At 69.0% G+C, this 27,466-nt stretch overlaps 1 protein-coding gene across 8 annotated transcripts; it reads left to right on the top strand.

The window, feature by feature from the left end:
- Positions 1–777: 777 nt before the first annotated feature.
- Positions 778–26,139, top strand: ITGA7 (integrin subunit alpha 7). 8 transcript variants are annotated; one of them, XM_073318410.2, is made up of 27 exons: positions 1,027–1,434; positions 11,637–11,764; positions 12,150–12,229; positions 12,597–12,852; positions 13,209–13,340; positions 13,651–13,770; positions 16,172–16,379; positions 16,485–16,678; positions 17,023–17,111; positions 17,316–17,443; positions 17,710–17,805; positions 18,421–18,482; positions 18,861–19,030; positions 19,130–19,279; positions 19,841–19,953; positions 20,237–20,441; positions 20,518–20,598; positions 21,508–21,587; positions 21,799–21,876; positions 22,095–22,197; positions 22,599–22,775; positions 23,113–23,220; positions 24,313–24,426; positions 24,639–24,737; positions 24,812–24,937; positions 25,229–25,341; positions 25,855–25,945. In XM_073318410.2, the coding sequence occupies exons 1-26, from the start codon at positions 1,265–1,267 to the stop codon at positions 25,337–25,339; spliced, it is 3,378 nt and encodes a 1,125-aa protein (XP_073174511.1). In that variant the 5' UTR covers positions 1,027–1,264; the 3' UTR covers positions 25,340–25,341; positions 25,855–25,945. The 8 variants fall into 8 exon arrangements, with proteins under 8 accessions (XP_073174512.1, XP_073174511.1, XP_073174519.1 ...); XM_073318411.2 differs by lacking the exon at positions 25,229–25,341 and having other exon boundaries at positions 778–1,434; positions 25,855–26,139; XM_073318418.2 differs by lacking the exon at positions 13,209–13,340.
- The last annotated feature ends 1,327 nt before the right edge of the window (positions 26,140–27,466 follow it).

Genomic DNA, 27,466 nt, shown 5'->3' with positions numbered 1-27,466 from the left:
TGCGAGGGAGCAGCTCCTGGGGCCCGTCTGCCGTCAGGCAACCGGTCATAGAGATGGGGGTCTGCCAAGGGGTGGGGTTCCCCATCTGTCCCAGCTCTGCCTCGGCCCTGGGGATGGGAGGTGAACCGGGGGGGAGGAAGGTCGCGGGTCTCCTGATTCTTCTGCTGCTGCGTCCAGCGTTGGAGCCGGAGCTGACTCACGTGGCCACAGGCAGCCCTGCCAACTCGCAAATATCTCCTAGAGCCCGTGGGGAGCAGGAGCGGTTTAAAAATAGCTGGAAATGTGCTGGAAAAATGTGACGGCCACCCTGCTCCCGGTTGGGGTCAGGCCTGCACTCTGGGGCCTGGCCGTTCCCCCCCCCCCCGGTTGCAGTCGTCCTGCAGTGGGAGCCGCGCTGCACGCCGGCCTCCCCGGGAAGGGAGCGCCCCGGGATTCACTCTTACCCACTTTGCAAACTCCCTCCAGCCCACGCTGTGCAGCGAAGGTCGGGCAGGCCAGGGTATAGGCATGCCCGCTGCTGGGGCTTGCTGCCCTCCTCCTCTTTTCCCAGCCTCTCCCAGCAGGGGGCGCTGGCTGCCCAAGGTCACAACTGCCCCAGTCCCAGCTCCGGCCGTTGGGACCTCAGGGGCAGGGCGCTGGAGAGAAAGATGCAGGGAGCTCAGGGGCAGGGGCCTCCCAGCTGCTCCAGCCTGAGGGGGCACCCCAAGGTGCTTCACAGACGGACACTGAAACGCAAAGGGCAACGATCAGTCACTTCCCTTCCCGCTGACAGGCAGCCGCCTCTGGGGTGGACCATGGCAGCTGGTTAACAGCGAACAACGCAGGGCACTGGCAAGGCTGCCAGCCCGGCTGGGTCCGGGCTGCGGAGCTGGGGTCTCTGGGGGCTGCCTGGGAGCGGGAACTGGGCCAGGTGCAGCTAGTGGGCGACTCGTTTCCTTGTTCCGAGCCCGTCACCCCGCGGGGCGTGAAACTCCCCGGGGCTCTGGCGTCCTGGCCGCTTCCCACGGCGATCCGGCTCCTCCTTCGCTGCCTGCCCGACCCCACCCCGCACGGCCGTTCCCCCCTGCGGAGCACATGCCCGTGCGGGGGGCGGCGCCCTCGCCAGCTGCCCGGCCCGGGGGGCGCTGCTCGGCCGCGGGGGTTCCCACGCACCTGCCTCGGGCCCCGAGCGAGCGAGCGAGCGAGCGGCCGGGGAAGGGCGCGGCCGGGGCCGGGCGCGTTGCGGGAGCGGGGCCGGGCGCGTTGCGGGAGCGGGGCCGGCAGCATGCGGGGGGCGCCGGGCGCCTGGCTCTCCTGCCTCGGCCTCCAGCTCCTGGCGGGCGCCGCCTTCAACCTGGACGGGACCGACCCGCTGCTGAAGGACGGGGCCGGCGGCAGCTTGTTCGGCTTCTCCGTGGCCCTGCACCGGCAGCTCCGGCCCGAGCCCGCCAGCTGGTGAGTGCGGGGGGGGGTCGCCTTATCCCCCCCCGGAGCCTTCCCGTGGGGGGGTCCCCGGGCGCTTCCCCTGGCGGCCCCGGGACGCGGGTTTTGCTCCCTTTGCGGGGGGGGGGCGGGGGGCCGTATTTGTAAAACAACAACCCCCCCCCCGCGGGCGCTGCTCCTAGCAAGTTTCGGGGTGGGGGGGCTGCTCAGCCCCCACCCCCCGCTCTGTCCCTTGGCTCTAAATAGTAACTTCCCCGGGGGGGGTCTCCGCTCGCCGATCCGCGCGGGGGGGTTTCGCACGGTCACGTCTGATACCCCAGGAGGCTGCCTGGCCCTGCGCCCCCCCACCCCACCCCTCGGAACTTCACCGACCCGCTGGGGCGGGGTTCGCTCCCTCCTGCTCCCCGAATTCTCTCCGGTCCGCTCGTGGGGCCCCGGGGCCAGATCCAGCTTCCAGTGGGAAACCCAGACTGGCCCCGGGCTTCAGGGGTGTCCGGGACAGAGTCTGTCCAGGGTCAATCCGGAGTCATCCCCCACGGCAATGGAATCAGGGCCGGATTCGGATCTCAGCTCCCCCAGGGTCAATCCGGAGTCACCCCTAAGAGCTACCTGTTGTTAGTGGTGAGCAGGAGCCCGACTCCTGGGTTCTTTTCCTGACTCCCTGGGTGACCTTGGGTGGCACCTGTCAGGTCAGGTGCTCTTCCCGTCTCTGGGACCCTAAAGGGGGCAGCTGGATCCCCTCCAGAGGGATGGGGGCTGCGCAGGCCAGGGCGCATCTGGGGGCGTCTCTGACTAGTACAGGGACCCGATGGGGCTGGGCCAGGGCTCCTGCCAAGGCTGGATGCTCTGCGCCTGGACACAGGGGCCCTGCTGGTGCCCCCGGGGGGGGCAGAGGAGGGGCGCTATTTGGAGCAGCCCAGGTGCTGCCCAAAGAGGAGAAGATGCCCAGATCCCTTGGGGGGGTGGGAGGGAGCACGGGCTGGGGAGCTTGTACCACGCAGTTCCTCCCCCCCCACCTTCAGGGGGGTACAGACATGCTGGTGGGAGAATGTGTTGGGGGGGAGGCGGAGCTGAGCTGAGCTGTGTAATAATCCCCCCTCCCCGCACTTTACAGTGTCATATCCCCATTGTGCAGATGGGGAAACTGAGGCACGGGGCGGGGAAAGGGCTTGGGCAAGGTCACCCCGCGGCAGAGGTGGGAGCAGAACCCAGGGCTCCCTGGGCCCAGTGCTGTGCTCTATCCACTAGGGCCCGCTGAGCTCTGTACGGGTGGCATGGCTGGTGATGCAGGAGCAATGGACAGTGGCCATGTCAGCGCTTTGCGGTCCTCAGCCTGGCAGTGCCCCGCTCTGGCCCTCTCTGCCCGGCCCCACTGGGCTCTCACTGGGTGCAGGGACAAGGCTGCCTGGGGCAAGGGACGCAGGCGGCTCCCAGCTGGGCCAGTGTGTGCCCTGCTGCCGAGGGAGCCTGCGAAGGGTTAAAGGAAGCCCTGATGAATATTAATGAAGCTGTGGGCCCTGCTTGGAATCATTAATGGGCCATTTAGGTGAGGGGCCCAGACTCTGCGAGCTGCCCTGGGCCCAAATCCCTGGGTCCTGCCCCCTGTGAATTATTCAGCAGGGATTGGAGCCTGAGCCAGGAGAAGAAATCAATAGCGCTGACCCTGGGCTGGCTGGATCCGTGCGGGTGGGAGGCTGAGATTCCCCCTGGGCCTGCCCCGCTGGCAGCAGCATCGGCCCCACGCCTGCTCCACGGGGGTGGGGATATGGTGCTTCTCTAGCCCCTTTGCAAACTCGCCCTGCTGGGATGGTGCCACCTCTGGGGTGGGGCACATCGAGTGCACAGAGCAACAGCGGAAGGTGGGGCGAGAAGTGAGGGTGAGGCTTGTGGTCTTATAATGCCCCCCAGGGGCTCTTCAGTGCCCCCCCTTGAGACACCTGGGGGGGTGAACTGGGGGCTCCTGGCAGCTGCTTGAAGCCAGGTGAGTCATGGCTGGTGGTGAGGCAGGGCCGGCCTGGGCGCAGTGGCAGCCAGGGGAATGTGCTGTCCCCCATCACGCCTCCGGCCCGATCTTTGTTGGCTCCTGGCCTGTCGTGGTTCCTGCCAACTCTCTCTGGGATTCGGGGGCAGCGGCTGTGGGCTCCGGGAGCAGTGTGAGCTCCTGGGGCAGCTCCCCCTGGGGCTGGGCCCCTGGCAGCGGGAGCCCCACTTGGAGCCCTGGCTGCTGTGAGCGTCCTCAGAGCAGTGCCCTCACTGGCTCCGCGCACTTAGACCCGATCTGTCCCTGGGGGTCGATGGAGGGGTGGTCGCTGCCCAGAGAAGGTAAAAACTCCTGTAAAACCAAGTCCCTTTGGGCTGAGCTAGTGCAATGCCAGCCCCTCTCCCAGCAGGGCAGGGCGCAGGCCGGTCCGTTGGCTAAGGAACGGGTGCTGGGGCAGCTGGGATCTCACGCCCCGGTTGGCACAGGAAGGGCTGCTACGTGCGACTGTCTGTTTACTGGGGGTGGGGACGGGGGACTTTGGTCATGTTCCTTGTTCTCCAGGGTGAAGCCCCGTCAAACGTTCCTGGAATTCCTCCCCACGGGGGGATTTGCTCTTGCTCGGAGCCACCCGGGCGTTTGCATGGACAAAGTGCAGGATTAGTGCAAATAGGGGCTGGGCCGTCGCACGCTGCCGAGGGGGGAGGCTCGGCGCCGAGGGCTTTGGATTGCGAGTTGGGTCCGTCCCATCCCTGGCACTGGGGTATTTCTGGGGTCCACCTGGCTTGTTTCTTCGCCCTTTGGGACCCTCGGCGTCAGCTCTGTGTCCGGCCGATTCCCAGTGCCTTGCGCAGTCACTTCCACAGCGCACAGGGAGCACAAAGTGTTGTGTGCTGGTCTGGCAGCGAGGTGCAAACCCAGGGGTAGGGCTTATAGGGCCGCAGTGCCCAGGGGCCCCACCTGGGATCGGGACCCCGTCGTGCCAGGCGCTGCACCAGCAGAATTGGAGACCATCTGTGCTCTGCGGAGCTCAGTCTAACTAGATAAGACAGCCAAGAGGCAGGAGGGGAAACTGAGTCACACAGAGAGGCTGGGGCTCACCCAAGGTCACTCAGTGGGTCAGTGGCAGAACTGGGAATAGAACCCAGGTGTCCTGCTGCCCAGGACAGAGGGAGAAGGAAAGATCCTGCCCAGTCCTGGGCCCCGATTCTGCTGCCTGAGGGCGTTAGCCGGGCGTGACTCGGGTTCTTTATCTTGACTGACGCCAGCGCGAAGCCGGCCTGTGGCACCAGCCCAGGATGATGCGCCTGGCGTGCCTTGCATTGGGATCAGCAGTGATGCAAAGGGAAACTAAATCTCCATGGGACGCAGGGGCCCCAGAGGGCTTAGCTGGGGAGCTAAGTGGGGATGGCAGCAGGGTGGGCCGCTGGGGAAACCGAGGCAGCATTGGTGCGTTCCCAGTGGGGAGTTGGGTGGGGGCATAGGGAAGGTGTGGGGTGGCACCGTGCCAAGCCCCTGGGACCCCCGAGGTGGCTGCCATGGTGCCCTGGGCCAGCACAGACGCTCATGGGATCTCTCTGTCCCTGTCCTTTTTTGGGCATGTTGCTGCCGAGTTATTTGGAGTGAATTCCAGTTTATTTTTACCGGCTCCGGCTCTATCTCCTCTCGTGAGCTGCCCTGCTGCTTTGGCTTCTCTTTCCCTGCGGGAGCAGGCAGAAGCACTGGCTGGGGGGGGGGGGGGGAGACTCCCAGCAGGGGGTGCTGTGGGGGATGGGGCAGATGTGCTGGCCGGGGGAGGGGCCTCCCAGCGGGGGATGGGACAGGAGCGCAGGCTGCAGGGGCGGGGGGGGGGCCTCCCAGCAGGGGGTGCTGTTTGGGGGGGAGGGCTGGGGGCAGCTCCCAGCAGGGGGTGCTGTGGGGGGCGGGGCAGGAGCGCTGGCTGGGGGCAGCTCCCAGCGGGGGGTGCTGTGGGGGGCGGGGCAGGAGCGCCGGCTGCGGGGGCTCCATAATCTGCTGTTGCTGGCCTGGTGCTAGTCAGGGAACGGGCGGACTGGCGAGAACAATGGGACTAAGCCAAGCCCCAGGTCCCGGCCCCTAAGGCCCTTTCCCAGCCCAGCTCCCCCGGCAGGGCTGCAGGGCCCCTGTCCCCACTCGCTGCCGGGTCTGGGCTGGGCCAGTGGCTGTGGGGTGCTCCAGACTCGGCCCAGGCCTGGCTGGGGGTCTCCGCCCCGGGAGGTCCCAGGCAGAGCCGGGTCCTCCTGCGGCTTTGGGGCAGGATTCTCCACCTCCCTCCCCTTTGGGGCTGCGGGGGACCCCTCACCGCCTGCTGCCGGGGCCTGCGTCATGGGCTCCTTGGCCTCTGCTGGGCGCCCTGGCCCCTGTCCTGCTGCCCCCGGGGTCCCTGTGCGTGGCAGCCTGGGGCTGGTGGCCACCCAGAGTTGCTGGCTGCAGGAACCCCCCTGCTTTGAAGCTGTGGCCAGTCCTGGCTGCTTGGCCCCAGGCACATCCCGGCCCCCTCTTGTCACCAGGGCCCAGCGTCCCGGCCAGTCGTGGGCGAGAGCGAGTCCGTGCACCAGGGCGCAGGGCACAGATCTGGGCGCGTGCCCAGCTGCCAGCGTGTCAGGAGGTGGCACGTGCAGTGCCGAGGGGAGGAGCGTGGCTGGGGCCGCCAGGAAACAGGAGTTCGCCCATCGCTGTGCCAGGGCCCGTGCCCGGGGTGTGTGCACGGGACGGGACAGGCGCGGGGCAGGCTGCTGTCCTGGTGCACGAGGGAGCCGTGTGCGTGCGGCCCAATGCTGCCATCGCCCCAGGCTTGGGCAAACCCTTCCCATGGGGGGGCTGGGGGCTTGTCTGGGGCAGGCGGCACCTCTCCCGGTGCTGGGCGCCTGCCGGTGGGCGAGGGGCCTGATCCCCGCCCCTGGCTCCGGGTCAGTCCGGTGTGGTGGCCCTGAGACTGGAGCGTGACCCCCGCAGCTGAGTCCTGATCCCAGCCAAGAGCAGAGACCCCCCCTGCTCCGTCGCCCTCTCCCCCAGTCCCGCATCTCTGCCTCTGGGGGCTCCCCGGATATTAATTACCTGGTGATTATGTCCCTGACTACGCGGCAGCTTCTGGTCCTGGTTATTTATTGCATGTGGTGATTGGCTCCTGGCCGGTGCTCCAGGCTGTTCCCATCAGAACCTGCCCTCCCCTGCCTCCCCCCAACCGCCCAGGATCCAGTCCCCCCATCCCCATCCCTCCCCCTCCCAGTCTGCAGAGGTGGGGTGGCCTTGCCCATTTCCCAGGTCAGTTTCACCTTGTCTGTCTCCCTGCTCTGGGTGCAGCCTGGGGTGGGGTCACTGCTCCCCCCCATCCCACCAGCCAGCTCTGTGGGTGTGAGAGTCCCCTCTTCTCCCAGCCCTGGCCTCTTTCCTCCCCGCCCCCCCCAGGTGTTAGATCACACCTTGGGTTTCACCTCAGTCAAGGGCAAACTCAGTGGTTTGCTCTGGGGGGGAGAGGCAGGCTCTGTGTGTGTAACCGCCTGGGGGTGGTGAGCACCAGGGGAGTGCAGGGCTGTGGGGGGGGTTTTGCGGGGTGTTTTGTGTGCGGGTCGGTGAGGGGTTGTGCAGGGCGTTGCACGGGGCTCTGGGGGTGCGGGTCGGTGGGGGGTCGCGCTGGGCTCTGGGGGTGTGGGTCAGTGGGGGGTTGTGGGGGGCTCTGGGGGTGCGGGTCGGTGGGGGGGTCAGTGTGGGGTTGCGCTGGGCTCTGGGGGTGCGGGTCGGTGGGGGGTCGCGCGGGGCTCTGGGGGTGCGGGTCGGTGGGGGGTCGCGCGGGGCTCTGGGGGTGCGGGTCGGTGGGGGGTCGCGCGGGGCTCTGGGGGTGCAGGTTGGTGGGGGGTCGGTGGGAGGTTGCGCGGGGCTCTGGGGGTGCGGGTCGGTGGGGGGTTGTGGGGGGCTCTGGGGGTGTGGGTCGGTGGGGGGTCGGTGGGGGGTTGCGTGGGGCTCTGGGGGTGCGGGTCGGTGGGGGGTCGGTGGGGGGTTGTGTGGGGCTCTGGGGGTGCGGGTCGGTGGGGGGTCGGTGGGGGGTTGTGTGGGGCTCTGGGGGTGTGGGTTGGTGGGGGGTCGGTGGGGGGTTGTGCGGGGCTCTGGGGGTGCAGGTTGGTGGGGGGTCAGTGGGGGGTTGTGCGGGGCTCTGGGGGTGCGGGTCGGTGGGGGGTTGTGTGGGGCTCTGGGGGTGCAGGTCGGTGGGGGGTCAGTGGGGGGTCGCGCGGGGCTCTGGGGGTGCGGGTCGGTGGGGGGTCGCGTGGGGCTCTGGGGGTGCGGGTCGGTGGGGGGTCGCGTGGGGCTCTGGGGGTGTGGGTTGGTGGGGGGTCGGTGGGGGGTCGCGCGGGGCTCTGGGGGTGCGGGTCGGTGGGGGGTCGGTGGGGGGTCGCGTGGGGCTCTGGGGGTGCGGGTCGGTGGGGGGTCGCGCGGGGCTCTGGGGGTGCAGGTCGGTGGGGGGTCGCGTGGGGCTCTGGGGGTGCAGGTCGGTGGGGGGTTAGTGGGGGGTTGTGCGGGGCTCTGGGGGTGCGGGTCGGTGGGGGGTTGCGTGGGGCTCTGGGGGTGTGGGTCAGTGGGGGGTCGGTGGGGGGTTGCGCTGGGCTCTGGGGGTGCGGGTCGGTGGGGGGTTGTGTGGGGCTCTGGGGGTGCGGGTCGGTGGGGGGTTGTGTGGGGCTCTGGGGGTGCGGGTCGGTGGGGGGTCGGTGGGGGGTCGCGTGGGGCTCTGGGGGTGCGGGTCGGTGGGGGGTCGCGCGGGGCTCTGGGGGTGCGGGTCGGTGGGGGGTCGCGCGGGGCTCTGGGGGTGCAGGTCGGTGGGGGGTCGCGTGGGGCTCTGGGGGTGCGGGTCGGTGGGGGGTCGCGCGGGGCTCTGGGGGTGCGGGTCGGTGGGGGGTTGTGTGGGGCTCTGGGGGTGCGGGTCGGTGGGGGGTCGGTGGGGGGTCGCACGGGGCTCTGGGGGTGTGGGTCGGTGGGGGGTCGCGCGGGGCTCTGGGGGTGCAGGTTGGTGGGGGGTCGCGCGGGGCTCTGGGGGTGCGGGTCGGTGGGGGGTTGTGTGGGGCTCTGGGGGTGCAGGTTGGTGGGGGGTCGGTGGGAGGTTGCGCGGGGCTCTGGGGGTGTGGGTCGGTGGGGGGTTGTGGGGGGCTCTTTGGGTGTGGGTCGGTGGGGGGTCGGTGGGGGGTCGCGTGGGGCTCTGGGGGTGCGGGTCAGTGGGGGGTCGCGTGGGGCTCTGGGGGTGCGGGTCGGTGGGGGGTCGCGTGGGGCTCTGGGGGTGCGGGTCGGTGGGGGGTCGCGCGGGGCTCTGGCCCCGTCTCTCTCTCTCTGTCTCGGGCAGGCTGCAGTCTCTGGCACTGGGCGAGTGCCCTGCCCCCCGGCCCCTTGCCTGTGACCCTGCAGCTGGTACCGGGGGCGTGAGGCAGGCGTGCTAGGGACAGGCTGAAATCTGGGGGCGGGGGGATCCAGCTGTTCTTTGCCCCCCTCACAGCGAGCGGCCCGGGCGGTTGAGAACAGCTGGCTCCCCTTCGAGGCTGCAGCTGTTGGGCACGGCCCATCCGTGTGGGGTGCCCTGCGGGGAGCCCCTCGTCCTGCGTGGGCAGAGCCCCCGGGAGCCCTCCCCCCGTCCTGAGCCACGGGTCCCCTCCCGACTGTTCAGCCAGGTGCCTGTCACCACCCCAGCCCCATCGTGCCCACTCCTCCTCCCCACAGCAGGGCCCCCCGGCCCGGTCCCTGGCTGGGGCTGGGCGCCCCGATCCCAGAGCACTGGACCCCTGTGTCCTGCCCCCGGGACAGCCGCCTGCCCCTTTCCCCGCCCCAGCCCGCGGCCTTGGCCACCACAATGGAAAAATCCCCATCCAGATTTTGTGATGGTCCTGGGTCAGGGATTGGGGGGGGTGTTCAAATTGGTGAGAGGGGCGGGGCCTATCCAAGCCCCTCCCCCTGGCTCCTACATCCAGGCGTTTGATTGATTAGTTGTTTGATTTTGGAAGGCGGGCATGGCGGGGGGCAGGAGGCGGGGAATGGGCCATGGGGCCGCTCCCCTCTCGGGGTGCCAGCTTGGACCCCGCCCCGGGGCAGGAGTGACCCCAAGCTTGCTCCCATCTGCCGACTGGGCACCAGCTCGTGGATTGACTTTGTTGGGCCCATTGCTCTCCCCCAAATCCCCCAGCACATCTGGCCAGGGGAGCCCGAGACCCACGGGCAGTGGGGAGCTGGAGCCGGTTGTTAAATTTAGAAGCCCTTTTAGAACCGGTTGATCCGCGAGGGAGAACCGGTTCTAAAACCGCTTCTAAATTTAACCGGCCAAAAGTGGCACCTTAGGCACCGACTCCACGGGTGCTCCGGGGCTGGAGCCCCCACGGGGGAAATATGATGGGTGCAGAGCCCCCACCCCCAGCCCCAGCCCACCTCCGCTCCGCCTCCGGCTCCTCCCCTGAACACGCCGAACAGCTGATTGGCGGGAAGCCGGGGGGCGCTGGAGAAGCAGAGGGGGCGGGGCGGGGGGGCGTGGAGAAGCAGAGGGGGCGGTGGGTTTAGGGGAGGAGCCGGGGGGGTGCGGAGAAGCAGAGGGGGCGGTGGGTTCAGGGGAGGGGGTGGGGGGGTGCAGAGAAGCAGAGGGGGCGGTGGGTTCAGGGGAGGGGGTGGGGGGGTGCGGAGAAGCAGAGGGGGCGGTGGGTTTAGGGGAGGAGCCGGGGGGGTGCGGAGAAGCAGAGGGGGCGGTGGGTTCAGGGGAGGGGGCGGGGCGGGGGGGTGCAGAGAAGCAGAGGGGGCGGTGGGTTCAGGGGAGGGGGCGGGGGGGCGTGGAGAAGCAGAGGGGGCGGTGGGTTCAGGGGAGGGGGCGGGGCGGGGGGGTGCAGAGAAGCAGAGGGGGCGGTGGGTTCAGGGGAGGGGGCGGGGGGGCGTGGAGAAGCAGAGGGGGCGGTGGGTTTAGGGGAGGAGCCGGGGGGGTGCGGAGAAGCAGAGGGGGCGGTGGGTTCAGGGGAGGGGGCGGGGGGGCGTGGAGAAGCAGAGGGGGCGGTGGGTTCAGGGGAGGGGGCGGGGCGGGGGGGTGCAGAGAAGCAGAGGGGGCGGTGGGTTCAGGGGAGGGGGTGGGGGGGTGCGGAGAAGCAGAGGGGGCGGTGGGTTTAGGGGAGGAGCCGGGGGGGTGCGGAGAAGCAGAGGGGGCGGTGGGTTCAGGGGAGGGGGCGGGGCGGGGGGGTGCAGAGAAGCAGAGGGGGCGGTGGGTTCAGGGGAGGGGGCGGGGGGGCGTGGAGAAGCAGAGGGGGCGGTGGGTTTAGGGGAGGAGCCGGGGGGGTGCAGAGAAGCAGAGGGGGCGGTGGGTTCAGGGGAGGGGGCGGGGGGGCGTGGAGAAGCAGAGGGGGCGGTGGGTTTAGGGGAGGAGCCGGGGGGGTGCGGAGAAGCAGAGGGGGCGGTGGGTTCAGGGGAGGGGGCGGGGCGGGGGGGTGCAGAGAAGCAGAGGGGGCGGTGGGTTCAGGGGAGGGGGCGGGGGGGCGTGGAGAAGCAGAGGGGGCGGTGGGTTTAGGGGAGGAGCCGGGGGGGTGCAGAGAAGCAGAGGGGGCGGTGGGTTCAGGGGAGGGGGCGGGGCAGAGGTGAGCTGGGGCTGGGCACGGGGCGGGCAGCTGCCGGTGGGGGGTCTGCACCCATCAAATTTTCCCCGTGGGGGCTCCAGCTACGCTCCCCCGCCCCTAGCAGCCGGAGAGACCCCGGCCGGATGCTTTCTGGGAGCTGCCCCAGGTAAGCACCGCCGGGTCTCCCCCCCTCGCCCCCCGGCAGGTCCCTCTGGCTCTTGGGGGCGGGCTGGGCACCCGCTACGGTGGCCCACGAGACCTTCCTGCCCGGTTCTGGGGGGGGGTGTCAAGGAACGTGAGGGGTTGGATGGGGCAGGAGTCCCGGGAGACGGGGGGGGGCAACGACCCCCTCGTGGGGTGAGGAGGGAACCTGGTGTTAAGAGTTTGGCAGCTCATCACTGGCTTTATCCCACTCCTGGGGGTCACCGCAGCGCTGCTGTCCCAGGGCTGGCAGCTGCTTTCGGCCACGCATCGACCCTCCCCCGCAGCCGGCACTGACCCGGGGGGCAGGGGGTGTCACCTGGCAATTGTACATGGGCCCCTTGTGCCCCCCAGGCTCAGAGCCCGGCGTCGCTGCAGCCCCGGACCCTGTCCCGAGGGGCGTCCAGCTGCGGCTGCCCCCGTCTCCCGCCTTCCACTGACGCTCGCCCGTCTCCCCCCAGGATGCTGGTGGGTGCCCCGCAGGCACCAGCCCTCCCGGGCCAGAGGGCTAACCGGACGGGCGGCCTCTACGCCTGCCCCCTAACCCACGAGATCGACGACTGCTGGCGCGTGCCCATCGACGAGGGAGGTACGGTCATTCCGGGGCTGGGGGGTGGGAGCCAGGACCTGCCCTTGGTGGCACCAGGGTAAATCCCCAGTGTGTGTGTGTGTGGGGGGGGCTGACCCTGCCCTCAGTGACGCTGGGGTAAATCCAGAGTGACTCCATTGAAATGGGTGGGGAGTTACTCCTGATTTACACCCCTGCAGCCAGAAGCAGGATCTAGCCCCGTTTCCTTGCGCGTGGCCCATGGCCGAGCTGTCTCTGGGCTGGTGCCCGGCGCTGCCCATGGCGGAGTGGGTGGAAATCCTGGGCCAAGGGTCTGCTGTAAGGGGAGGGCTGGGGGGGGCAGTGGGTCTCCGTCGCGGGCCCCGGGGGGCTGTCTGCATGGCGGCTGATTGCGCCTCTCCCCCAGTGGACCTGCACAAGGAGAGCAAGGAGAACCAGTGGCTGGGGGTCAGTGTGACGAGCCAAGGCGCCGGTGGCAAGATCGCGGTGAGTGGCATTGCTGGGGCATTCGCTCCCTGGCTGTGAAGGGTGTGGAGGGGCCAGTGGTTAGGCCAGGAGGGCTGGGCCAGGACACCTGGCTTCGCTCCCTGGCTGTGAAGGGTGTGGAGGGGCCAGTGGTTAGGCCAGGGGGGCTGGGCCAGGACACCTGGGTTCCATTCCCAGCCCTGTTGCTGACTCGCTGTGTGGCCTGAGGCCAGTCGCTCCCCAGAGCCAGCAGCCGAGGAGCTGGGTCCCCTGCGTCCTGCCTCCCCAAGCAGCGAGGCCCTCGTGTTTCACGAGTGATGGTGTGAGCAGGGGAGAGGCATCAGGCATGCGGGACCCTCTCTAACCCGCCCCCCCGGCTCGATCCCAGACCTGCGCCCACCTCTACGAGTCGCGGAACCGGGTGAACCAGCCGCTGGAGACGCGGGACGTCATCGGGCGCTGCTACGTGCTCAGCCAGGACCTGACGGTGGGCGAGGAGCTGGACGGGGGTGAGTGGAAGTTCTGCGAGGGGCGCCCCCAGGGCCACGACCGCTTCGGCTTCTGCCAGCAGGGGGTGTCGGCCGGCTTCACCGCAGACAACCACTACATCCTCTTCGGGGCGCCCGGCACCTACAACTGGAAGGGTGAGCCGGGGCGGGGATGGCGCGGGGGAACGGGGGGGTTCCCTCCTCTCACCCCATGCCCACAGACAATGGGGACTGGGCGCCCCCCCGGATCAGAGCATGGGCCCAGCTATCCTGGGACTGGCGGTAACTCGTCAGGGTGGGGAACAGTGCATGGCAGGGGAGGGGCAGGGTGGGGGAAGGGGCCCGTGGCTGGGGGGGGGCGGGCGGGGGAAGGGGTGCACCATTTCTCTCTTTAGGGAGTGTGCCCACCTTCAGTTCAGACCCAACGCTGGAAGCTCCAATCTCTGTGCCCGGGCCCCCTCTGCCCGCCCCCGTGCCGCCTTGCCCCCACTAACCCCTCTCTGGTTTGGCAGGGGACCTGCGCGTGGAGCTCGTTAACCAGAGCTCCCTGGAGCTGGGTACCTACGACGATGGGCCCTACGAAGCCGGGGGGGAGAAGGACCAGGACCCCTCCCTCATCCCCGTGCCCGCCAACAGCTACTTCGGTAGGGAGCGCTGCCAGGCGGCGGGCAGGGCCACGGGCAGGGCCGGGCACCAGGGCTAAACCCGCCCCTGGCCGTTGGCAGCGGCCGTTCGAGTCTGTCAGCCCCAGGGCCCGCCAGGAAGGAAATCAGCGAGGGAAACGGGGTGATCGGAGCGTCTCTGTCAAGCCACTGCTGCCCGGGGGGCCGACCCCTCGGTGCCCTCGCTTGGGGCTCCCCACTGCCTGGGTGGGGAGGGGTCTCCATCCTTTAACCCTCTCTCTCTCTCTCTCTCCCCCCCCCCCCCGCCCTCTGGCCTGGCGCGGCCCCACAGGGCTGCTGTTTATGACAAACGTGCATAGCGCAGACCCCGATCAGCTGGTGTATAAAACGGCAGAGCCCGGCGAGCGGCTGCCCGGCACCGTCGGCGACGTGGCCCAGAATAGCAACTTAGGTTTGTAACCGCGGCGGCGTGCGAGGTGCCCGCCTGTCGGCGAGCGGCTGGCTGGGCGCCCGGCTCTGTGCCGCCCCCGGGGACGCCGGCTGCCTCCCCCCGGAGCTCGGCGTTCTCCTCTTGGCGATTGGAGCTGAGCGGAAACGAAAACTCCTTTCTGCTCCTGGGCCAGCGGGGGGCGCCACGCCCGGGTCCTGCTGCCCTATAGCTCGGGGCGGGGGGGGAAGAGGGGTGACTGATGCCCCTCCCTGAACGCAGCCCCACACGCCCGTTCACACTCACCCCTGCCCCTCCCTAGGCAGGTCCCCATGTGCGTGCACAAACCGTCCTTGCACACGCACCCCGCACACACCCACACCCCCACCCCTGCATGGTTCTCTCCCTGCTGGTGCACCGGCCGTTCCCCCCGGCTCTGCGGCTGCATGTGCCCGGCTGGAGGCTAGTGCCCAGATATTTGCCCGTCCCGGTGCTCATTGCCCCGGGAACACGGATTCTGCTGCCCTCTGGTGGCCGTGCAAGTCAGGCACTGGGGTGGGGTGTGAACCCTTCCCTGCTCAGAGGGGCGTCCCGCTGTCCCCAGGCCCCGAGCGGGGGGGGGGAGGATCCCCCACCCCTCACATCTCCAGGCGCTTGCACCGTCCCTTGCCCCCCTGGGTGCCGGGGGGAGGCGATGAGTCAGGGCAGCCCAAGCGCTGGGGGAGGCCAGCTCCACTGCCGGGCGTGAGCGTCTCGTGCCATCGGGGAACGTTCCAGGCTCCGGGGACGGGCACTTGGTCCCATCCGGGCTGGGGTGTCCTGGGTGGGGGGGTCAGCAGCCGTGGGGGGCTGGGGATCCCCGGTGGGAGAGGGTCGCGGAGCCTGGAAGAGTCCCCGAGGTGCCCTGGGCTGTGTGTTGCACGTGGTGTGTCCTGTGGGGTGCGTGGGGGTGTCGCTCTGCTCGGGGGTGCATGGCTCTCCCCAGCGCATGCCAACAGGATGTGCCCCCCTTCGCTGAGCCCCAGCTGCTGCCCCCCTTTGCCTCCACTCCTGCCTGCAGGGAGCTCCCACATGCTGACCCACTGCCGGCCTGGGCCCCAGAGACGGCCGGCACGGAGCAGCGCTTGGGGGGTTCGGCCGTGGCATGGGCACGCCCTGCCTGGCATCATCCCCTCAGCAACCAGCCGGGGGAGCCGCATCCCTGGAGCTGCTGGAATAGAACCCAGGAGTCCTGACTCCCACCCCCACCTCCTTCAGCTCTAACCACCGGACACCCTCCACCAATGTTCCCTCTAATTTTTGACAGGCCGGTCCAATAGGCTGGGTGGTCCAACGGGCTATTAGAGAGCACCGCAGGGAAACTGAGGCACGGCGAGGGGCCGCCGGAGGCCCGGGGAGAGCAGAGACATGTTAGTGTGTGTGGGGGGGGAGGGCTCACCCAGCTGCTGTTTTTGTGCAATCCTCCCCCCCGCCCATTGAGCATTGTAGGGAACCCCCCCCTTTGCGGAACTGTCACCCCTCCCCCACCCTGCCGGGTGTTCGCCAGCTGGGCCTTGCCCCCGCCCCCCCCCATGCTGGGACCTGGGGGCCAGGCGGGGACTCTGGTATCTGAAATATGAGGCGTGTCCTGCGGCCCCCGCATCATCCCGCCCCCGTGGCTGTATCCCGGGTCCTCAGGCCAAATGTCTGAGGGGGGCCGAGCAGAGAGAGACGGACAGACAGACACATGGAGCAGCAGAGGGGCCGGGCGCTGGGGATCACTGTGGTCTGGGCCACCCCGATATGGAGGAGGGGGCAGGGGGCCTGGCTTTAGGCCATGTGGTGGGGTTGAGGATGAGTGGGTGGAGTCCACATCTGGTGCCCCATAGCCACCCCCCGCCCCCGAACTTTGTCCAGCCCCCAGGAGCCTGTGAGCTCGGTGTGTGTTAGCCAAACCTCTCATCTCCCCCTGGGGGGGGAGGTGTCGTCGGTGGCCGGAGGAGACTCTATCCAGCCTCAAAGAGCCCCAGGCGTGACTGCGGGGGGCAGGTTAGGTGCCAGGTCCTTCCAGCCTAGCCCATGCTACTGCAGCTACGGGGAATCCCCACTAGCTCTGCGCAGTACAGAGCCTCTGCCACATGCAGGGGCCCTGCTGCTTCCATCCAGCAGGGGGCAGCGGTCTCGGTGCGTCTGGCTGGTGCGGGGCCCACGTACGCCCGGGCTGCGCTGGCCGACGGCACGGCATTGGACAGAGCCCGTGTATCCCCCCCGGGATGCAGCAGCAGGGGGCTCAGCCAGTGGGGGGGGCCCGATTGGGCTGGCCTCTCCCCACCCGAGCTGAGTAGGGCCAGGGCAGTCCCTGGCCTGCTGCTCCTGAGGAGCCCTGGGGCCTGCAGCTCTGGGGAACCCCCCCCAACTCCGCCTGTCTCTCTGCCCCCCTCTGCAGGCTTCTCCGTGGACTCGGGGAAGGGCCTGACCCAGCAGAACCAGCTCAGCTTTGTCACGGGGGCCCCGCGGGCCAACCACACGGGGGCCGTGGTGATCCTGCGACGGGACAACGTCAACCGCCTGGTGCCCGAGGTCATCCTGCCCGGGGAGCAGCTCACCTCCTCCTTCGGCTACGCCGTGGCCGTGGTGGATCTGAACAGCGACGGGTGAGCCGGGGGCGTCTCGGGCTCCCTGGGGCTGGTGGGCGCTGGGCGTGGGGCGGGAGCTGGCAGGGGCCGGGCCTGACCCTACTGCCCTCTGCCCTTGCCCAGCTGGATGGACCTGGTGGTGGGGGCGCCCCACTTCTTCGACCGGCAGGAGGAGATCGGCGGGGCGGCCTACGTCTACATCAACCAAGCAGGGCGCTGGGCGGGCACCCGCCCCGTCCGCCTCAATGGCACGTCCCACTCCATGTTCGGCATCAGCCTCACTGCCCTCGGGGACCTCAACCAGGACGGCTTCCAGGGTGAGGGGCTGGGGAGTCGGCGGGAGGGGGTCTGCTCGGGGCGAGAGGGGGGATCGGGGGAGCCAAGTGCCAGCAAAGGCAGGGCAAAGTCAGCCTGGCTGGGTCTGATCTGGTGTCCTGCGTTCTGGGGAGACAGTGCCGTCCCTCGGGGGGCTCCCCCGTGGGTGTGGGCTGGTTACGGGGTCTGGGGATTGGAGCCGCCCCTGCAGGAGGGGAGGGACCCCCCCACGTGGCAAGTATCCAGCTCTGGGCAGGGGAACTGCCCTAGCTCTGGCCCAAGTGCCCGGGTGGTGCAGACCCCCTTTTGGCCTCCTCCAGCCATAACCCTGCCCCCCCGTCCCCAGATATCGCCGTGGGAGCCCCATTTGACGGAGCCGGCAAGGTCTATATCTACCATGGCAGCAGCCTGGGCATCGTCACCAAACCGGCCCAGGTGAGAGGGCGCAAGCAGGGCACCGAGGGGGGGGGGATGTCACTGAACTGCGGGGTCCACGGGCTCCTCCCCAAGCCCCTCCCACACCGGCCCGCTGGGGTCCAGGGTCCCCCTTCACTTCCTGTCCTAAACGCTGGCGGCTCCGCCCCCAAGAGGCAGCTGCAGCGTCCCCGGCTCTCCGTCCGTCCGTCTGTCCCCCTGCAGGTCCTGGACGGGGAAGGCGTTGGGGTGAGGACCTTCGGCTACTCCCTGTCCGGGGGCCTGGACGTAGATGGGAATCTCTACCCGGACCTGCTCGTTGGCTCGCTCTCGGACAGCGTGGTGCTGTACAGGTGGGCGCCGGCCGCCCCCAGGCCTGCGGGAGGGAGCCGTGTGCTGGGCAGGGCCTGGTGGGACGCCCCCCCCGGCCCCGGGCATCGCACTGCAGCCGGCTGGATCAGCACGTGGGCGACGCTGGTGCAGCCGACGGCTCCAACCGTGCCCGGCGTGCGGGAGGGGCTGGGCCGCCCGGTGCACTGGGCAGAGCTGGAGGCCTGGTGCAGACGGGGCGCGGTCCGGCTGGGCGCCTTTGCCAGCGGTTTCCCCTCTTGCTTTGCAGAGCCCGGCCCGTCATCCACGTCTCCAAGAACGTCTCCCTCTCCCCCCAGAACATCGACCTGGAGAGCAGGAACTGCCCCCGCCAACTGGGCATCTGGTGAGAGCGGCCCTCCGGTCCTGGGGAGGGGGCTGCCCGTCCTCACCCCCACCCCCAGGCTCCCTGGGATCCAGAGCTGGGCCTGTATCACCCCCGTGCCTAGAAACCCCCCGACCCCTGCCAGCCACGTACACATTCCACACCCGGGGAGAGAGGGAGGTCTAGTGGTTAGAGCCAGTAGGGAGTGGGGGCAGGGACCAAGGACTCCTGGGTTCTATCCCCAGCTTTGGAAGGGCAGTGGGGTCTGGTGGTTAGAGCAGGGGGGCTGGGAGCCAGGATTCCTGGGTTCTGTGCCCAGCTGTGCTACTGACCTGTTGTTGAGCCTTGGGCCAATCCCTGCCTCAGTTTCCCCAGGGGTACAATGGGGTTAATGCTGCCCGTCTCAAGGGCAGCGGCGCACTCTGACCCCGATGAAAGGGGCAAATTCCTGTTCCCAGAGGCTGCTTAGAGCCGGGTTACGCAGGGAACCAGCTGGCCCTGCTCTTCCTCCTCCTCCCCGGAGGGTGGGGTGCCGAGTCCCCCTAGCCGGGGGTGGGGGGCAAGGGTCTCAGCTCTGCCGTTGGCAGGGGGGACGGCTGGTTTGAGTTCGAGCCTTTCTGTGTTTTCCCTGGGCAGCGTGGAAGTACGAGCCTGCTTCAGCTACAAAGCCAGTCCTGCCAGCTACAGCCCCCGCGTCAGTGAGTACTGCCGGGCCAGGCCCGCACTCCCCAGGCCTGGTGGGGGTGGGGGGATACCCGTCGAGAATACCCCCCTCTGCATTGGCCCTACTCCCGGACCCGGCACAGGGAGACACCCAGAGCACGCTGCCCCATGGCTATTCTCTGTGTCCCAGAGCCCAGAGGATGTTAAAGGAAGCAGGACATAACCCAGAGCAACCCTGAGGGTGCTCTAACCTACCTGGGGAGCCCTAACCCAGAGGTGGCTGCATCTCAGCACTGGGTGACAGATCCCTGTATAAACAACTGCCGTGCCCACCCCAGAGGTGGCTGCATTTGGCTGATGGGTGAGCCATCCCCCCACAGCAGAGCCCATGCCCTCCGTCCCTGCTCCCCCAGTGCTCGCGTACACCTTTGACGCTGACGTGGACCGGCGGAAGCGGGGCCAGGCCCCCAGAGTCGCCTTCCTGGACCGGAAGCCCACGGACCCCGAACACCAGTTCTCGGACGTGGTGGAGCTGCCCCACCAGCGTGCCCCTGCCTGTGTCAAGGCCACCTTCCAGCTCCAGGTGCGTCCTGCTGCCCCAGCCCCGCCCCTCCCTGCCCCTGCCCCTGCCGCTGCCCCCCAGTGTGCCACGGGCTCAGCCCCCTGCTCCCTCTCCTTGCAGGACAGCATCCGGGACAAGCTCCGCCCCATCGTCGTGGTGCTGACGTACAGCATCGAGCACGCCCGGAGCAAGCGCCAGGTCCAGGGCAGCGCCCTGCCCCCGCTGATACCCGTGCTGAACGCCCAGCTGCCCAGCAGCCAGAGGGAAGAGGTGAGGGGGGTTCCTGGGAGACGGCCCCCGGGGGCCTGGGCTCCCGCTCAGCGGGGTCAGGCCTGCTCAGCACGCGGACGGGAGACCCGCAAGGAACAGGCTCCTGCAGGAGGCGCTGTCCCCCCTCCATCAGCTACCCCTGGCCCGTTGCCCTGCGAGCAGCTTGTCCTGTGGGATCAGAGCTCCTGGCAGTGCCAATCCCCTGGTGCCTTCCGCCAGGGTGCCCTGGCCAGCGCCCGGCGCTGGGGACTGTTCTGCCCCTCCTGGCGGTTTCAGCCTTTGGGGGGTTGCTGTGTCCTGGGGACCAGCTGCCGGGCCCCACCCCGAAGGGGCTGCATGCCAGTGCTGGATGAGTGAGCCCTGTGCCGAGCTGCTGGGGCCGGGCCCCACCCCAGGGCAGGCGTCGACTGTCGGGGCTGCGGGCATAGCTGGGCTCCGGGCGGGAAAGTCCTGGGCGGGGGAGCCCTTGCTGGGGGGCGGGTGCAGTGCGGAGGGGGAGGAGCACTGCCTGGGGCCGTGACAGCCCCCCCGCCCCCCCCCCACCGGGGCGTTTGTCCCCAGGTGAACTTTCTGAAGCAGGGCTGCGGGGAGGACAAGATCTGCCAGAGCAACCTCCAGCTGCAGTACCGGTTCTGTTCCCGCGTGGGCTACTCCGACTTTCTGCCCCTGCCCAGGTGAGGGGGGCTGGGGCTGAGCCCGGGGCTCGCAGGGCTGGGGGAGGCGTCATAGACGCGGACTGACCCCTCTCAGACCCGCTGGCCTGGTCACTCCCAGCGGGGGGCTCGGGATCTATCCAAGGGGAGGGGCTGGGGGCAGATCCCACCCTCCGGGGCAGTAGCTCCCCGCATGCTGCCCCCCCGCTGTCTCCAGGATGAGGTGGGGAGCTGGGGGGGTCTCTGGGCTGCTGCCCGCGGGGGCCCCTCACCGTGGCACTGGGCCTGCCTCTCTCCGCCGCAGGGACTCCGATGGCACCGCCGTCTTCGCCATGAGCGACCAGAAGGACGTGGCCTTGGAGATCCAGGTCACCAACCTGCCCTCGGACCCAGCGGCCCCGCAGCGGGACGGGGACGACGCCCACGAGGCCCTGCTCACGGCCACCTTCCCCGAGGCCCTGCCCTACTCCGGCGTCCGGGGCCACGACGCGTGGGCCGGGCCCGGCCTGGTATGGGAGGGGGGCGCGGGTGGGGGGCAGGGGCAGGGGTTGTAGGCCCCGGGCTCTGATTTCTCGACCTTTCCAGGAGAAGCAGCCCTGCCTGCCCAACCCGAACGCCTCGCAAGTGCAGTGTGAGCTGGGGAGCCCCATGAAGCGTGGAGCTCAGGTGGGGATCAGCCCCCCAAATTCCTGCCCCCCAGCCCCCGCACTGCGCCCAGACCTCGCTTCCCCCCCCGCACTGCGCCCAGACCTCGCTCCCCCTCCAGTGCCCCTCTCCAGTGTGCCCAGACCTCGCTCCCCCCCGCACTGCGCCCAGACCTCGCTCCCCCTCCAGTGCCCCTCCCCAGTGTGCCCAGACCTCGCTCCCCCCCGCACTGCACCCAGACCTTGCTCCCCCCCCGCACTGCGCCCAGACCTCGCTCCCCCTCCAGTGCTCCTCTCCAGTGTGCCCAGACCTCGCTCCCCCCCCGCACTGCGCCCAGACCTCGCTCCCCCCCCGCACTGCGCCCAGACCTCGCTCCCCCCCCGCACTGCGCCCAGACCTCGCTCCCCCCCCCCGCACTGCGCCCAGACCTCGCTCCCCCTCCAGTGCCCCTCTCCAGTGTGCCCAGACCTCGCTCCCCCCCGCACTGCGCCCAGACCTCGCTCCCCCTCCAGTGCCCCTCTCCAGTGTGCCCAGACCTCGCTCCCCCCCGCACTGCACCCAGACCTCGCTCCCCCCCCCGCACTGCGCCCAGACCTCGCTCCCCCTCCAGTGCCCCTCTCCAGTGTGCCCAGACCTCGCTCCCCCCCGCACTGCGCCCAGACCTTGCTCCCTCTCCAGTGTGCCCAGACCTTGCTCCCTCTCCAGTGTGCCCAGACCTCGCTCCCCCCCCGCACTGCGCCCAGACCTTGCTCCCCCCCCGCACTGCGCCCAGACCTTGCTCCCCCCCCGCACTGCGCCCAGACCTCGCTCCCCCCCCCGCACTGCGCCCAGACCTCGCTCCCCCCCCCCGCACTGCGCCCAGAGCTCACCACCTCCCTTTTGCTCCCCCTGGCCTCTGCCCCCCATGGCTCTGATCCCTCTGCCCCCCAGGTGCGGTTCTATCTCGTCGTCAGCACCTCGGGCATCACCATCGAGACCCGGGAGCTGGAGATGCAGCTGGAGCTGAGCACGTGAGCGCCCCCTGCTGGGCTGGGTGGGGGTAGGGGGCGCCCGGAGGGGAGTCTGGGGGGGGTAGGAGGGAGCAAACAGGCGATGGGGGTTACTGGGCAGCAGAGGGGCCGGGCGGGGGCTGGGCGGGGGCGGAGGAATCGAAGCCGGTCACTGCGGGGGTTGCTGTGGGGGAAGCCCCCATGACGCCCCCACCCCCAACTCTCCCCCCAGGATCAGCGAGCAGCCGGGGCTGCGGCCTGTGACGGCGCGGGCACGTGTGGTCATTGAGCTGCCCCTGTCGGTCACGGGGTGAGTGCCCCCGATGGGGCGTCTGGGGGTGGGGCCCGGGCGGGGGAAGGGACGAGCCGTCGAGGGTGGTTGCAGGGGCGAGGCAGCTTGGGGCAGGGGGAGCTGTCAGGGGCTGGGGTGGGAGCGGGGCGAGCCGTCTGGGCGGGATGGGGTGGGGACGGGGGCGGGGCTCTGCGTGGCTCCCCCCGCCCCCCCTGAGCCTGCCCTCCCCCCCGCAGCGTGGCTGTCCCACGGCAGCTGTTCTTTGGCGGCCGGGTGCTGGGCGAGAGCGCCATGCGCAGCGAGGGCCAGGTGGGCAGCGCCGTGCGCTACGAGGTGATGGTGAGTACCCCGCTCGGGGGAGGGGCGGCTCCCGGGGCATTCCCCCCCGCCCCATGGTTGCAGAAGGGTTGGGGTCTAGAGCTGCGGATCATGGCGGGGCTGGGATCAGGACGCCAGGGTCCATTCCCAGCTGGGGTGGGGGAGCTGGGTCTAGTGGTTAGAGCAGGGGGGCTGGGGGTCAGGATGTCCAGCTCAATCTCTTCCCCCTTCGGTGCCTCAGTTTCCCCATCTGGGCGGGTGGACGGGCATTTGACCCTGCCCCACAGACTCAAGCCGGTGAGTGGCTGGAGGGCACTCGGGGGCAGAGGGGTCCTGGCTCCAGGGTATCCCCTGCTCATCCCAGAGCCAGGGCTCCTGTCTCCCCTGGCGGCGCCTGGCTCAGGGTCCCTGCCCCCCCGCAGGTCTCCAACCGGGGCCAGTCGCTCAGCACCCTGGGCTCGGCCTTCCTCAACCTCATGTGGCCCCACGAGATTGCCAACGGCAAGTGGCTGCTCTACCCACTGCGGCTGGAGCTGGTGGCCTGGCCCGGGCAGCGCGTGGCCTGCAGCCCGGCAGCCAACCCCCTACAGCTGGCACTGGTACGTGGCATGGGGGCGGGGAGCTGCTGCCCATCTCGGGGTTTCTCTGGCTCTGAGGGGACTGGGGTTCCCCGGGGGGAGGGGAACGAGGCACTGGAGCCCCCGGCTGCAGGGACGGAGCTATGGGGATTGGGGCCCTGCCCTAAGCGGTGCCCAGCCGTGCAGGGGCACAGGGCCATGGGGGGGAGAGCCCAGCCTCCCCAGAGGGTCCTGCCATGGGGGGAGGGGGCATTGGGGGGCACAGCTCGTGCTGCAGCATCCCAGAGGGGCTGGGGGGGACTATGGGGGGCAGGAGCCCCAGACGGAGCTGCCCGGTGACCTCTCCCGCTGCCCCCAGGAGGGTCCCGGCCAGGGCAGGAGCAGGAGGGAGGCCGAGCCCCCGGAGGTGCCCAGCACGGGGTCCTGGTGGCACCGTGCCCACGCTGAGAGGAAGAACGTCACATTGGTGAGAGCGGCTCTGTGGGGTGGAGATCCTGGCAGGCGGGGTGGGAGGGGGCTGGGGTAATCCCCACTGGGGCTGGTGTGGGTGCTGGGCTGGGGGTTTGGGGGTCACTTGTGTGTTTGTATGTGTGTGGGGGGGATGGTGTCACGGAGTCCCTGGGCGATGCTCTGGAACTGCTCCCCATGAAGCCAGGCAGGACTCTGGGGAAGTCTCCTCTCTGGGAGCAGCCTGTCTGCAGGACACACAGCTCACCCGGCTCCACCTTCCTGGGTCTGACCTCGGAGCCGTCAGCCTCCTCTGCCCCTCCGTGTGCTTCCCCCAGCGAGTCCACTCAGGTGGGGTCCTGGGGCAGCCAGAGGGTCCTGCCCCCCAACTCCGCAGTCAGACGTGACTCTCAGCCAGCCAGTAACACAGAAGGTTTATTAGACGACAGGAACATGGTCTAACACAGAGCTTGTAGGTGCAGAGAACAGGACCCCTCGGCTGGGTCCATTTTGGGGGGCAGTGAGCCAGACAACCACGTCTGCACTTCACTCCATGTCCCAGCCAGCCCCAAAACTGAAACTCCCTCCAGCCCCTCCTCCCCTGGGCTTTGTCCCTTTCCCGGGCCAGGTGGTCACCTGATTCCTTTGTTCTCCAACCCTTTAGCTCTCACCTCGCAGGGGGGAAGGGCCCAGGCCATCAGTGGCCTGGAAACAGGGTGTCGGCCATTCTCTGTGTCCAGACTCCTGCACACACCTGCCCTCTAGGGCTCTGCAATGATCATACACCCTTATCCCACCCCCTAGAGACTTAAGAACTGCCTAGGGGAAACTGAGGCACCCCCACACTATTCAGAGGAAACATTAAGAAGAGTCCCACTTCGTCACAGATGGGAATCTCTCCTCCCCGCACACGGTGAAGTGCTCTCCAGCCTGGATACCCAGGGCTCGCCCCCGCAACCCCCTCTGGGGTGGAGCGCGCTGGGCCCTGAACACTGCACCGCACAGCAGCCACGGACGGTCACACCCCCCCACCGCCCGCTGTCCACCTGGGTCAGGCTCCCCCCGCCCCTCACTGCCCGGAGCCCACTGACCTGCTGTCTCCCCGCTCCAGGACTGCGCCCGGGGCACCGCCCGCTGCCTCGTCTTCCGGTGCCCGCTCTTCAGCTTCAACCGCTCGGCCGTGCTCACTGCCTGGGGGCGCCTGTGGAATAGCACCTTCCTGGAGGTGAGCCGGCGGCCGGCAAGGGGGACGCAGGCTCCCCGCAGGGCTCTGGCCTGCCCTGCAGCCAGCTCTGGGGTGGGCCGCAGGGGCCGAGTCGCTGCTGCACCGCACGTTATGAGAGGAAATGGTGCAGAAACCTGCATCCGCCTGGAACGGTTCGGGGGGGCGGGGGGGCCGGGTGTGGGCGCCAGGCTGAGCCATGTCCCTGCCCCCAGGAGTACCCGGCCGTGACCTCCGTGGAACTGCTCGTCCACGCCAACATCACCGTCAAATCCACCGTCCAGAGCCTGGTGCTGAAGGACGCCGCCACGCAGGTACCTAATTGGCCGCTCCCCCACAGCCCTGCCCCGCCTCCCGGTCCTGATCCTGCTGATCCCTTCCCCCACAGATCCCCGTCACCATCTACCTGGACCCGAGCGTGGTGGTGGCCCGGGGTGTCCCCTGGTGGATCATCCTGATCGCGGTGCTGGCTGGGGTCCTGGTGCTGGGGCTGCTGGTCTCCATCCTGTGGAAGGTGAGAGCAGGAGGGAGGGGGGACCCGGCTACCCTGGCCCCTGCCTGGGGGTCTCTGCTCCAGGGCAGATGTGCCCCCAGGGATTGGGCCCCTGCCCCTTCCCACCTCCAGCAACACCCCCTCCCCGTGCACCCCCTGGGACTCCCCTTCCCTAGGGCCCAAGATTCCCCAGCCTCCTCCAGCTCCCCTGCCCCCTCGCTCCACCCAGGGAAATTCCTGCCCCGGCGTCCCCTGGGTCCGGCGCTCTGGCCCGGGCCTGATGCTCTCGCCTCGGCCTTGCTTCCTCCCCAGTGCGGCTTCTTCCAGCGGAGCAGCCGAGCCGCCCCGTACGCTGCCAACTATTACCGGGCCCAGCTGGCCGTGCAGCCCTCCGAGGTGGAGAAACAAGCCGGGGAGGCCTAGCGGTAACAGTCCCCCCCGCCCCCCCCGTTCACGAGGGGCGTGCTCGGGTGTGCAAGAGCATCTGAAGCAACAATGCATGAGTGTGCGGGTGTGCCAGGCCTGTTGGGGGTCCTGCCAGGCCAGAGCCTGGGTGTGCCGGGGCGGGTGCCGATGGGGGGGGTGTGTGTCTGCCAGCGCCTGGGTGTGGCAGGCTGCATGCCCGTGTGCTGGGTGCCCCGGCCCGGGGCCGTCGGGCTGGGAGTTGCCAGGGGCGTTGAAGGAGCTGGGCCCGTCCCTGCCGCGTGGGGATGAGCCTGGCGCAGACCTGCAGGGGAGGTGACGCTGTCTCTTGCCTTGGCCTCCCATCGCCCCCTCTGATGCACGTGGGGGCACCCCTGCTTCAGCCCAATGCAGCCTCTGCCTGCCACGGCCCAGCCCTGCCCCAGGCACCCCCCCCCCCCCCCCGTGGGGCGGGAGCCTCTGGGCCTCTGCCAGGGGGGCCGGGCGCTGACTCCATTTCTCTGGCTTCTTTCCAGGTGGGCTTCTTCAGGCGCACCCGGCACCAGCAGGCCGCGGTGCCGCAGTTCCACGCCATCAAGATCCCCCGGGAGGAGCGCCAGCTGTTCCGGGAGGAGAAGACGGGCACCATCCAGAGGAAGGACTGGGTGACAAACTGGAGCGAGGGCAGCGACAGCCTTGTGCCCGTCTCGGGCTAGGCACCCCCGTCCTGCCTGGGGCAGCGACCCACGCGGGAGCCTGCTGGCTGGCGCCACTTCAAACCTCGGGGCGGCTCCCCAGGACTCGGGGGGGCCTGATGGGGGGTGGGGTTCTGTGGGGGGCAGGGCGGGGTCTCTGGGGAGCACACACAGAGGGGGGTGACTCTGCCTCGTTAGCCGGGGGCTGCTCTTTCAGCAGGAGAGGCGGCTGCCGGACTCCGGAGTTGAGACGTGGGACCTCGTCTCCACTCTGCCCATAGGACAAGGGTGTATAAGGACGGGTGCAGCGCTGCCCCCTGCTGGATGGGGCTGGAGCTGCTCAAGTCTGTTAAACCCCGCTGCTCCAGGGGGATCCCAGCCCCGCGGGGCCCCAGACTGGTTCAGGTGGTAAAGCAAAGTACAGGGGAATGACTCCACCCCTTTCTGCAGTGACCCCGCTTTTCTCCACGCAGACCCTACCCCCCTACCCCAGGCTTCCCTTCGTGCCTGACTCCATGGTCCAGCTGTGGGGCTGCTGGTCCCTCTGGCTGGGGGTCTCTGATGTTTGAAAAAGGCTTTATTGTTATTAAAGGGACACTGTCAGGAGAACAATCGCTTATTGCCCGGGCCTGCCCCAACAGGGCCTAACAGACCCGAGACACTAACCAGAAACCCAGGAAGGATTTTTCTGTGTCCAGCCCCCGGCGCGCGTGTATGTGACGTACACACACACACGTGTACACACACACACGTGTACACACGTACACACAGAGCGAGAGAGTCTAGCAAAGGATTCCCCAGCCCGGGAATTCCCCAGAACTCACTTATTCCACCACACTGCCCTGGGCCCAGAAAAGAGGAGATTTCACATGGTAGAGTTGCAGGGACGGGGAGCCAGGATGTCTGGGTTCTCTCCCTGGCTCTGGAGGGGAGTGGGGTCTGGTGGGTTAGAGCAGGAGGGCTGGGAGCCAGGACCTGTGCGTTCTGTTCTAGGTGCTGCTACTGGCTTGCTATGTGACCTGGGGGCATTGCAGCCCCTCTCTGTGCCTCAGTTTCTCTGGCAGTGGAATGTCTCTGTCTGGGCTCACCAACCTCCTGGGGAGGGGGGGCCCTAGTTAATTGGGGTCTACAAAGCACAGTATGAGTCGGGGCAGGGAGGGTTGGTTTCTCTAGGCCCCAGGGCTGACGCTGTGATGGGCTGGATCACAGAGACCCCCTTGGGACTGCCAACTGATCAGAACCCTGCCGGTTGTGCCAGACACCTTAGCCTGCTACAAACCCAGACCCAGGTCTGAACCACGTCCCCCAGAAGCTGCAGGCTTAACTGAAAGCAGATTAAGAAGCGTTCCTGTCTCCAGCACTCGGACGCCCAGCTCCTAATGGGGTCCAAACCCCCAATAAATCCGTTTTACCCTGTATAAAGCTTATAGAGGGTAAACTCCTAAATTGGTCA

The sequence above is a fragment of the Lepidochelys kempii genome, chromosome 20, assembly GCF_965140285.1.
Source record: "Lepidochelys kempii isolate rLepKem1 chromosome 20, rLepKem1.hap1, whole genome shotgun sequence".
Taxonomy (NCBI): domain Eukaryota; kingdom Metazoa; phylum Chordata; order Testudines; family Cheloniidae; genus Lepidochelys; species Lepidochelys kempii.
Note: the sequence above shows the minus strand (reverse complement) of the source record. Positions and strands in the feature narration are given on the sequence as shown.